General features: G+C 31.4%; 1 protein-coding gene across 1 annotated transcript; it reads right to left on the bottom strand.

Moving 5' to 3' along the window:
• Nucleotides 1–7180: 7180 nt before the first annotated feature.
• On the bottom strand, nucleotides 7181–7756 carry LOC133198138 (cytochrome P450 2D3-like). Its single transcript, XM_061334281.1, has one exon. It carries the CDS (start codon nucleotides 7754–7756, stop codon nucleotides 7181–7183), a length of 576 nt encoding a protein of 191 aa, XP_061190265.1.
• Nucleotides 7757–13066: the final 5310 nt, after the last annotated feature.

Here is a 13066-nt window from a genome sequence, read left to right on the forward strand (position 1 = left end):
ATTTTTCACTCATATGGAGATGCCAACACTTGCCGATGGAGAGCTGCAAATGACCTATGCTCGGCACAGTGGGATTCAAACATGTGACAAAAGGATCAACTAACTCCACGACTCTAGAGCAGAGGCTCTTTCCACTGCACCACGTGGGCGACAGCATAGAGAGTTAAATGTGGATATCAGAACAAGCTACTCTAGGCTTATACTCTCTATATATTGATTGATTGTATGTTGTTAAACATTCCTCTCGAGATTTTTTCACTCATATGGAGACACCACCACATGCCGGTGGAGATCTGCAAATTTTGTCCTATACTCAGCACTTACGGCCATTGAGCATCGAGGGATTTTTTTCGTGCCAGCACCTACTGCGACACAGGACCTCGATTTATACGGTCTCATCTGAAGGACCGGTCTCCCCATCACACAGTGGGATTTGAACCTGCGACGTAAGGATCAACTCCTTACTTCGCTACTCTAGAGCAGACGCTCTAACCACTGCGCCACGGGGGCAACTACTCTACTCTCTATTTAAGTCACTTGTGCAATGACTTTAATTCAAAGTTTTGTACTGATCATGTTGAGTCACATTAGCACAAATATCTTTCTGCTGACCTTGACTAATGACCATCCGCAACTATTCTGGTTGGAAACAATATGTTAATCAATGCATAATAAGTGAAATTACTATGAAAGAAAAATGGTCTACTTAAACCACAAGTTATATTTATAAAAAATATACACTGGTCTCCTTAAGTCATATGAGAGAAACATAAAATATTAAGGAGACCATTTTTTTCATATATTTTTAGGAGGCATTTATTATGAAAAAATAAAGCAAGAGTCGACTAAATGGTGTTCTATAGATCTTTGATCTGGTATTTCTTTTTAGAAAAAAGCTAATTTAAAAAATCTGTATATTGTCTCCTTAAGCCATATATAATGGTCTGGTCTCCCTAGTCCTTAAATCAGAGTTATATATATATATATATATATATATATATATATATATATATATATTTATTTATCTGTCTATTTATTTATTTGTTTGTTTATTGATTTTATTAATTCATGTATCTGTTTATTTATTAATTTGTCTGCTTATTTATCTATTCTTTTTTTCTCCATTTATATATTTATTTTTTTATTCAATCTATCTATTAATTTATTTATTTTGTTTTATTTAATTATCAATAAACAAATGGATTTATTTAAAATTTTTATTTATTTATTTTATTTTATTTTATTCAATTATTTAATTTATTGATTAATTAAATTTAATTCATTTTTTGTAGTTCTTCATATACAGTGTCCGGGTAAAACAAATTTGCTTCAAACTATTTTTTAAGCATATTCAAATTACTTTTAATTCTTTTAATTTCATGATGGGTATCAAAATCATCGTCTTATTACACACAATCTGAATCTGGAATTTGTTTTATTGTTTTCTTTTACTTTGGTAAAATGAAAATTTCCTCAAAAACTTGTCACGGTTGTGAAAGAAATAACACCTGCAGAGTGGATACGGTCGTGCTGCCACAGAATAAACAGTGTATAGTGGTCAGTCAAAAGAACAATAGGTGTCTGATCTGTGTACCCAGAGTCACTGGTCAACTATCAACAGCTCAGAATTACTTTGACAACCGAACAGTTTTTGAGGAACATTTCTATTTTTCGTAACAAAGTAAAAGAAGCAAACAAATTCCGAATTCAGATTGTGTGTAATAAGACGATTATTTTGATACCCATCATGGAATGAAAAGAATTAAAAGAAATGTTAATATGCCTAAAAATAGTTTGAAGCATCGTTTGTTTTTCCATAAGACTGTTTATGGGGAACTACAAAAAAAAATAGGAATTGAAAAAATTAATTAATTAAAATAAAATGAATAACAAAATAAAGAAAGAAAGAAAAGAAATAACATTAATTAATTAATAATTGAATAAAACAAATATTTAAAAGCAAAGAGATGAATATATTAAATAAATAAATAAACAGATAGATAAAAAATAAATAAATAGAAAAATATACAAATAAATAAGTAAAAAAATAAATAAAATATTGATTTTGTACATAATAATGTGTTTGAAGTTCTTTAGTAAATTTATCAATTTAATTGAATTTAATTTTATTGATGTATAATTTTTTATTTATTTCTTTGTCCGTTTATTTATCTATTTATATTTTCATTCATTTATTAATTTTATCTATCAAATTTATTTTTTACTGTGTATTTGTTTTATTTACATGTAATTTTTAATAAATTAATATATTTATTTATTTTTTTTATTTATTTTATTTTATTTTATTTATTTCCTTTATTTTAATTTATTGATTAATTTTATTTAATTCAATTTGTGTAGTTATTCATTAACAGTCTCCGGGTAAAACAAATTTGCTTCAAACTATTTTTTAAGCATATTCAAATTACTTTTAATTCTTATAATTTCATGATGGGTATCAAAATCATTGTCTCATTACGCACAATCTGAATCTCGAATTTGTTTTATTGTTTTCTTTTACTTTGGTAAAATGAAAATTTCCTCAAAAACTTGTCACGGTTGTGAAAGAAATAACACCTGCAGAGTGGATACGGTCGTGCTGCCACAGAATAAACAGTGTATAGTGGTCAGTCAAAAGAACAATAGGTGTCTGATCTGTGTACCCAGAGTCACTGGTCAACTATCAACAGCTCAGAATTACTTTGACAACCGAACAGTTTTTGAGGAACATTTCTATTTTTCGTAACAAAGTAAAAGAAGCAAACAAATTCCGAATTCAGATTGTGTGTAATAAGACGATTATTTTGATACCCATCATGGAATGAAAAGAATTAAAAGAAATGTTAATATGCCTAAAAATAGTTTGAAGCATCGTTTGTTTTTCCATAAGACTGTTTATGGGGAACTACAAAAAAAAAAATAGGAATTGAAAAAATTAATTAATTAAAATAAAATGAATAACAAAATAAAGAAAGAAAGAAAAGAAATAACATTAATTAATTAATAATTGAATAAAACAAATATTTAAAAGCAAAGAGATGAATATATTAAATAAATAAATAAACAGATAGATAAAAAATAAATAAATAGAAAAATATACAAATAAATAAGTAAAAAAATAAATAAAATATTGATTTTGTACATAATAATGTGTTTGAAGTTCTTTAGTAAATTTATCAATTTAATTGAATTTAATTTTATTGATGTATAATTTTTTATTTATTTCTTTGTCCGTTTATTTATCTATTTATATTTTCATTCATTTATTAATTTTATCTATCAAATTTATTTTTTACTGTGTATTTGTTTTATTTACATGTAATTTTTAATAAATTAATATATTTATTTATTTTTTTTATTTATTTTATTTTATTTTATTTATTTCCTTTATTTTAATTTATTGATTAATTTTATTTAATTCAATTTGTGTAGTTATTCATTAACAGTCTCCGGGTAAAACAAATTTGCTTCAAACTATTTTTTAAGCATATTCAAATTACTTTTAATTCTTATAATTTCATGATGGGTATCAAAATCATTGTCTCATTACGCACAATCTGAATCTCGAATTTGTTTTATTGTTTTCTTTTACTTTGGTAAAATGAAAATTTCCTCAAAAACTTGTCACGGTTGTGAAAGAAATAACACCTGCAGAGTGGATACGGTCGTGCTGCCACAGAATAAACAGTGTATAGTGGTCAGTCAAAAGAACAATAGGTGTCTGATCTGTGTACCCAGAGTCACTGGTCAACTATCAACAGCTCGGAACTACTCTCACAGCCATGACAGTTTTTGAGGAACATTTTTAATTTTTTTACCAAAGTAAAAGAAGCAATAAAACAAATTCCGAATTCAGATTGTGTGTAATAAGACAATTATTTTGATACCCATCATGAAATTAAAAGAATTAAAAGAAATGTAAATATGCTTAAAAGATACTTTGAAGCATATTTTGTTTTACCTTACGACTGTTTATGCGAAACTCACAAATAAATTGAATAAAATAGAATTAATTAATTAAAATAAAATGAATTAAAAACTAAATGAATATATAATATTTATCAATTAATTAATAATTCAATAAGGAAAATATATCTAGAAAGAAATATATGAACAGATTTAATTAATAAATTAGTCAATAAATAAATAAAACAAATAAATAAATACATGTGGATATATAGATAAACATATAGATAAATATAAATATTTTTACTTGCCATTCATAACAAGACACAATAAATTTGTAATTCATTCTTTTCAAAGTAACTGGCATTTATTCTCCTTAAATTTTATCTAAAAGCTACATGTAGTAAACTAAAACAATCAAATACAATCATATTAAGAAATAAATTACTCAAGATATTCAAACAAATAACAATTGACTAAATATATATTGTCACAAAACTTAAGAATTGCCAAGAGTAACGTATTTCTCACAAGTAAATAGCAACAAAACATATTTTAACCCTTTTTCCTGGTCAAAATGAATGTCAGGGGACGACAGGGGGTTGGCAGGGTGGTCAGGGACTTAGTCAGGGGACATCAGGGAGTTGACAGGGACGTCAGGGAATGTCAGGGGACATCAGGGGTTAGACAGTGGTAACAGGGGCAGAGTCAGGGGACGTCAGGGAGTAAACAGGGTAGTCAGGGACAACGACAGGGGATCATAGGAGAAAGTCAGGGGGAGACAGGAAAATGTCAGGGACAGACAGGGGAACGTCAGGGGATTTTTTGGAATCTAAGTGGAAAATCATCACAGTAGTGGATGTGCCAGAAACCATCTTTGCAGTCGACAACAGAAAAAATCCTAGCTTTGCTCAGTTCTGGCAATATGTCTTCTATAGTTGGTATTGTGTAATGGTTACGTTTTAAGGCTTTGTTTAGCTGCTTTTGGTCAATGCACAGTCGCATTTTCCCACTGGGCTTCTTTACGGCTACGAGTGATGAAATCCAGTTGGTCGGTTCCGATACTGGTGCTACCACACCTATGTCTCTCAGTCTGTCGAGCTCATTTTTTAGCAGAGCTTTCATAGCGATCGGGACCTTTCTAGTGGGAAGTTTAACGGGAGCAGTCGAACTGTCAATCTCAAGATGCAGCTTTCCACTTAATTTTCCAAGACCATTGAATACGTCATTGTATTTCTCTTGAATGCTTTTGTTTTGACTCTCGGAGTTGACGGCAGCAATGTTTTCTCTGTTGACGGTAATCATGTTCATTCCTTAAATTACCTTTGCTCCTAAGATTGGGTTCAAATTTCTTTGAACAGCAACAATTTCAATATTGTAACGCTTATTGTTTTTGGGATTTCGCACACTTACTCTTCTTTTGCCAAGAGGGTTGCATTCAGTTTTGTTAAACATGACAAGAGTCATGTCTGCTTTCTGAAGCATGCTGAGATTAGGGTCATTGCATACCTGTTTATAGATTTCTTCGGGTAGTACATTCACGGTTGACCCATAGTCTAACTGGAATCTCACAGTTTTCCCTTCAATTTGGATTTCTGCATACAGTTTTTTCTCAATGGAATTTACGTTTTCAATCATGAGGATAAATTCCTCATCACTTGTATCATTGTTGATTTGTTTGATGTGGCCACGCCTTGGTTTGAGTTGTGGGCATTTCGTTGAGAAGTGGTTCATCTGGCTGCATTTTCTACACTTTTTCCCCATGCTGGACACAATTCTTTTCTAAAGGGGTGTTCCTTACCACAATATAGACATTCTTTGTGACTTTTAGAGGTAGTCGGAGATTGTTTAATTTCTTTCCTTGTTGTTTGTTTGGTTTTTATAAATGTCTGCGGTTTGCGTGGCGATTTCATTTTTACGGCATGTACCTCTTCCATAGTTTAAAGCTGGGAGGTGGATTTTTCATTAGCCCTGCAGATGTCAACACATCTCTTTAAGTCCAACTTCGGTTCCTGAAGTAATTTTTTTTCGCGTGCCAATTTCCCGTATTCCTAATACAATTCTGTCACGGATTATGTCATTTTCCAGCGCATCAAATTTGCACGTTTTTTTCAAGTGATCTCAGAATTGCCACATATGTGTCAATATTTCCAGTCGTTTCCTGATCTCGTTTATAAAACGTATATCTCTCATAGGTTTCATTTGTTTGTCCAATGTAGAAGGCTTCAAATCTTTCAAGTACTATATCTGTATCTTTTTTGTCATCTTCATTCTCAAACTGGAGGCCATCAAAAATGTCTAATGCATAAGGTCCAATGCATGTTAGAAAGGTAGCAGTTCTCACGTCTTTGTCTTTCTCCTTTAAGTTGGATGCAGTTTCGTAGTTACATGTAGTCCACATCCGCTTGAACTTTTTCCAGTTTGTTGAGAGATTTCCCTTGAGATCCAATTTTCCAGGTATTGGAATTGATAGATTCACAACAATAGGAACGGGAGCATTTGCGTTTCCCTCGTCACCCATGGTATCCAGTTAAATCCAGAGATTCACAGAAAGACTCAGAAAAACACTTCTGACACCATGTAAAGTAATGGTTCTAACACGTGTGTGTTCTACACACACGAGTTTATTGCAGACTGTTTAGTATAAACAAAGAGCATATAGATATAGCATGCAAGCACGTGGTTACAGAGTGCACAGGAGATAGGGATAATCTCAGAATACAATATATATACTACATAGGTAGAGTAACCACTGCATGATCACCCCCCCCCCCCCCCCCCAGTCAGATATTGACAACAAAGGAGAAATATAAAGATAAAGGAAAACATAAACATAATATATACACAAAAATATATAAGTAAAGTACGAAAAAGAATCGCCATCCTGAAAAAGAATATATTTTGTATCATAAAAAATCGCCGATATTTCCATTGCGCACCTTAAGTAGTAAATAATCATAATTACATTTGTCCGATATTAGTAAAGTACGAAAAAGAATCGCCATCCTGAAAAAGAATATATTTTGTATCATAAAGAATCGCCGATATTTCCAATGCACACCTTAAACTGTACTGAGTGGTTTTCATTGGGGGTTCTCTTGATGTAAGGTTTTGTATACATGCCAGTTTATTTGGGGATAGATTTCACATTTTACTCGAAGACGTCACCTCGATTCAGTACTTTCAGTACTTTGGTTAATGATACACATGTATGTAATTGGAAACTATGCGAGATAATAAATAAAAAGGAAAAGCAGAGTTGCCGAGTATTATGCTAAATGTCATTAATACCGCGACTTACCAAAACTTCAATTGTTTCTAAAATGAATCTCTCTACAAGATCACTAGGATCAATGCTTTGACCTTCTAAGGTATCAATCTCTTCCTTCATAGCAAGTAAGTTGCCTTTAATTAGATGTTCAATCCGCACCAAGCCTTCGCCATAAGCGTTTAACATTTTGTACAGAACTTTCCTTCGTTTTGCCCACTGCTGATCCGGCGATGAAAAAGCAACATCTTTTTTGTGCATATAAAAATATTTTTCAAAGAAGAAATCAGGTCGTCCGGCCATTTTTGTTGCGTTTGGCTCCCGGAGAAGAAGATCACGCATGATGTCTGACGAGTTAACGCAGACAAACTTTCTACCAAGACACATGAACTGAAAAACGTCACCATAAAGTGTCTTCCATTTATCAAATGTAAAATAAAGGCGGATAAGGTCTAGCTCCATCAAAACTCCCAACACAGGCCAGCCCTTTGGTCCAGGTAATGGTTGCTGCTTTTGCCATCGAAGCAAAAGGATAATCAAAAAGTAAATAAGTGCTATCAAGAGGAGGTACAAAACGGCCATTTTTACGGATTTCAAATTTTACAAGCCACCGAGTTTGCCACGGGTATTGGTTATCCTTTAGTGTAATACATATTGTCTGAGGAACTATGACACACCAAACGCGTCAAGATGACGAAAGTAAAGGAAAAGTTGCAAGATTTGTGTTTTCATGATTTATTTACAACAAACGTCTTGAAAAAAAATTAATCTAGTACACAGTTATATAAAAATTAAGCACATGCCATAGCTTAACACAGAAAACATAATTATGGAAACTATTTTTTTAAGAAAAAATCAAATGTAGCTTTACCCCCTTCCAACACCCCCCCCCCCCCCAATGCAATCGAAAGAAATCAAAATGCAAATATTGAGGCTATGGGTTTGTATCTAGATAAAAAGTTCGTATGTTAAGACTTTATTTGATTTTTGTTCATAAATATCTTAGTAACTGGTGTAAGAATAATGCATTTCATTTAATTTTCTTTAATTAGGTTGACAATACTGGCATACCGTAATTTGACATACATAATGGTGAACCTGTACATTACGTAATTATACATTGTTATCTTGCTTTCAAAATCTTCAAAACTAAAACGCTGCATGAAACTTTAGTAATCTTCATAGCCAGAATATTTTGTTGCCTTTTCATGTATTTAAAAAAATTCAAAAGTAAGGTAGCTTATACTATTTTATTCTTTGTCTGATTTTTTTTTTAAAAATGTAAGAGTACACAGAATGTTTCTTTATTTTCAACCTGATAAACGTTATTCCATAATAAGTCCATAATAAGTCAATTCAATCAAATAGTACCTACAAGAGTACATATGTTGACCCGTCATGCAGGCACGCACATATTGTCATTTTGGGTGGGGGGTGTTTTTCTTTTTTTCTCGAGAATAAGATTTGGCTATTAATCTAGTATGGAAATTGTCAATAAAAGTATGGTTTGAATCCCCCAAGAATATGTATTATTATATACCTCATCATAATTATTCTTGGATATCATGATATAGGTTGCATTTTTTCCGTAATACTTATCTTTCGAGAGCAAGAAGACGTCACAAAATCTTCAAAGTTTAATCTACCAAGCAGTGACCAATTAGCGATCTTCCTTCCAACTTAAAACACAGAACTCGAAGACAATGGACGATGAAGTGTCCATGAGACCGCAGTACAGTATATCAGTGTTTTTTTCATCTGACTAAAACTAAAAACTAAAAGTAAATTTGAAAAGAAAAGTAAACAGCGTAAATACGGTAGAGTGGACACATCAGCTCTTAGCGCTGGTATTGATCAAGTAAACGGAGAAATCAGTAGGCAAATCTAGTATGAAAATAATGGCCAAATAATTGTTGAAAAAAATATGATAATTCAATGCAATGATGATTTGTATGCAAACAAGGTCATTAAATCGACCATAAATTTCCGGAAATGCTAATTTTAAAAAGAAGACTGAAGAAAACCCTGTTATATCAACTTCGGAGTATTTGCCAGTAGTCTACCTTCATTTATAAATCGTTGGTACACAGAACATGCTCTTGCGTACCAAAATAGACGAAAGACCTTGAAACCATTTGTAGGTGATATATGTAATGGAATTTTTCTGGATAAATTTGACAAAAATGATGGTGCGAGGGTTGAAACAAAGTTATGTCGTTACTACTTTAAAATCTTTAATAATCGAATAAAACAATCATCAAAATTTAACGTACTTAAACCCTTTCTATGTTGACATTTTAAATATATTTCATTCGTTTGTTAAAAATATTTTTTAAAATATTAAAATAAAAACAAAGTAATATTTAGTCTATTGCCATACGCCAAAAAAGTTTCCAACGTCGTTATGACGTTACTTTTCGGCACTCATTTTCTTTTCATCTTCAAATCCTAATAATTAACCTCAGAGCCTCATATTCTTCTCTTTAACAATCGTCCGTGTTTGCTCTACACCAAATTTTTATCGCTTCATTGGACTTACGAGATTGAATACTATTCGTTATTTGGCTCTAAATTCGCTCTTGAGTACATCTGGGAGACAAATAAAGAATTCTGTAGACACGTTTTTTTCTTAGATTTCTTTATGTGTATTTGAAGTTTTGACTCTAAATAGGACCAAAAAATGTTTGAATAGATAATCAAGTCAAAAATAAATATTTTATTACTGTTTGAAATATGTGTCACGTAACACACGACAGACATATAACGTAACATGACAGACGTATGATAAAACCTGACATGATTAAATTACATTTCTGATGCTTAGCAATACAAATAATCCGTAAAAAATAAAATTAAACAATTCCTTAAACAAAGCAAAAATTTTTTTCACTCTTACATAGAAGAAAAAAGATTTTTAAGCTACTTTTGATGTACAAACTGATGATCGTAACACTGACAGACTTCTTTACTTAGCAAGCCAAATATACCATAAACTTTCATTATTTTATCAAAAAGATAATGTTGTCCTAAGAAATGGATATTATTCAAATTTTGATTCCTTATAGATTTTAAATTTGAATTTTTAAAAAATAAATCTCTGCTATACGCTTTGCAACATACAAAATTTCCACTATGCAACATACAAAATTTCCACTATGTCTGTCATGTTACGATACTTCCTGAGCAATACCTGTTTGAAACGAGCCATTAAAATTTATCATTCAAAGCTTATCTTTTATTCTTGGAAATTATAATACACAAGACATTATTATTTATGAAAATACTAATGAAATTTAAAAAAATAAATTATTTCATATAGATCAAACCTATATCGTAACATGTACAGATGCACGTAACCCTGACAGACTCGTTTTAAAAACTACAAGAAAACAACTACAAAATTGTATTGTTTAAGTTATAAAGACAAATTTTGCCTTATGATACACTAATATACTTAAATAAAAATACTTTTTGGTTTAATTCACTGAACGTACAAATCTGAATGCACCCGTTTGATTCACATAACATGAACAGACATTCGTTTTGTCCGTCACCGTTACGATAGTATTCAGGCAATGTCTGTCAATCGGTACGTTATGTAAGAAATGTCAAATTTTAAGTGTTTATGTAGTGATGAAGAGCGTGCAAGTTCATTTTTTTTTTAAAATCCAAAATACACCTACTAGCTGACAATATTTGATGATATGTGTTTAAAATCTAGGATAAAGACAATTTACATTTTCATGAACGTAACATATTTTGTGTAACGTAACACTTGACAGACAAACGTTCGTGGCTTCTCGGGCTCTCTCTGTAGCTCTTCTTATCGAAATGTAAACATATTTGCATAGAACACTGGAGAAAATTTAAATATTCATAACCTTTAAGTCAGATGTATAAGAAGAAGCATCTCCGAGCTCCATTCTTAAAATAGAACGTAACGCCCACTTGCCATGACAGACACAGGAAGCATCCCACAGATTTGTTAATTTCTAAGCACACGTGCTTTTCTGTTGAATCTGCCATCACTTAATTGATAAACAGGTAAATTTTCTATCAGTAGACAAGAAAGATTAAATAGTTTGCATTAACAATGGCCCATTTTATAACAATGTACTCGGTGTATTGAGTCTGACAGACGTTACGTTCAAAATATGAGAAGAAATAAATTCCAATTTTTCTTTTATTTAAGACATAACGTGCATTAAAATACTTTTGTATGTTAATTTTATCCTTCCTAAACAGTAGTGAATGAAGATATTCTGTGTACAAGGTATTGTCGCCTTATATTTAACTTTTATTTTGACATGGTTGAAAATGTCCCCCTACACATGCGTAATTCTAGTGGAATTATCAAATTCATTTCAAGAAAAAAAAGTAAGTTGATGAAAAAATCTGCTTATTTTATCTTTTTTTTTTTATATATTTGCAATATACTTTTCAATATAAAACATTTCTTATTTCAATTTTTAAAATAATTTATTTTATATTCCTCTTGTAAAAATCATAGGTCAAGATGTACTCAAGAGCGAATTTAGAGCCATTTTCATATTTCACTTTATACCATTTTGCTATGAAGCGTCTCGATTTGAGCTGTACTTTTCAAAATATTGAACTTTGTCCAAATGTTATTTCTATTCTCCTATTCGTCAGACTAAAGAAGGAAGTGACGTTAAAGATTGATTGATTGTTCACTCCTTTCTTCTTTCTCAGTTTAAATAGTTGATAACCTGACTTAAAGTCAGACTTAACGTCCAAAACATTGACAACTATTAATGAAATAATTAACATTAGAAAGATACAAAAGATACATAAAACACCAACATAAATGGAAACAAAATGAAGAATGAAGGATTCATGCTTGGAAGAAGAAAATGCTTAGACGGTTATATTTTCACGTAATTTCCTTTTGAATCCCTCGCTACGCTAGATCTATATGTACATATAGCGAAATGGATATGCAAATGCACCATGAGTGAAAAAACCCCCCACATGTTTTCTTTTTTGTTTCTTTGAAATTTTCAGGGTGTGTTAAAATGTTGTTTATGATTGGGCAGAAAAAAATATTTACGTCTATTGAAGTAAATTTATAGCAACTTTATTTTTCTCTTCTTCCATCAATGGAAATCGTCTGGAACTGTTTGATATACACAGAGAAGCCCTTACTTATTGTGAAATCAGAAAGTGGATACCGGGAGCATTAAGCAGCGGTATGCATACCAAATGCATACATGTATATTCTACACTTTTCTCGAAACAAAGCGAATTTTATACGGATTGGGCTGCAAAACAACTCCAGATTCCATTTTATCAGGTAGAAGATCTGGAAGTGTTTTGACCTCTGGTTCCAGGATTTAAAAGTTCTATAGAAGAGTAACCACAAACAGGAACATCCAGGACTTAGCAAACACCTCACGAGTCCAGATTCAATCTAAGAAGATCAGATGGTCAAGCAGTTATTCGAGCTAATGGGGGACGCTATTAATTGAGACTTTTATTTTGTATAATACTTACTGTTTTGTGTTATTTAATTAAACGATGGAAAGGGTAATGATAAAGAAAATTATTTTTCTACTCAATGAGAGGTTCTTCTTAATGTCAAACAAAACTCCCGTTGAAATAAAATGATATTGAAACAGTGAGTGACGAAAATCCAGGTGGGGACTTAGAAATTTTGACTAGTTTATATCGACAACGTTTTATCAATTAACAATAGTTATTTCATTTTTTTCGACTTGATATATCCCAGTGATCTCGAAATAAAAGACAAAGTCTTCCACCATATCTGTTTCACGTTTAGATGTTTTACTGACAATAGATGTTAATGGCAATGAAACAACTAAACTATATGGCAAATGGGAAGAGCTCAGCTTTGTTTTCGTCAACTTTCCT

The sequence above is a fragment of the Saccostrea echinata genome, unplaced genomic scaffold, assembly GCF_033153115.1.
Source record: "Saccostrea echinata isolate AGI-Se365-2 ecotype Australia unplaced genomic scaffold, CSIRO_AGI_Sech_v1 ptg000033l, whole genome shotgun sequence".
Classification (NCBI taxonomy): domain Eukaryota; kingdom Metazoa; phylum Mollusca; class Bivalvia; order Ostreida; family Ostreidae; genus Saccostrea; species Saccostrea echinata.

Excerpts from the sequence above, each read along its gene's own strand:
- LOC133198138 (XM_061334281.1), bottom strand. The coding sequence starts at position 7,756 with ATGGCCGTTTTGTACCTCCTCTTGATAGCACTTATTTACTTTTTGATT.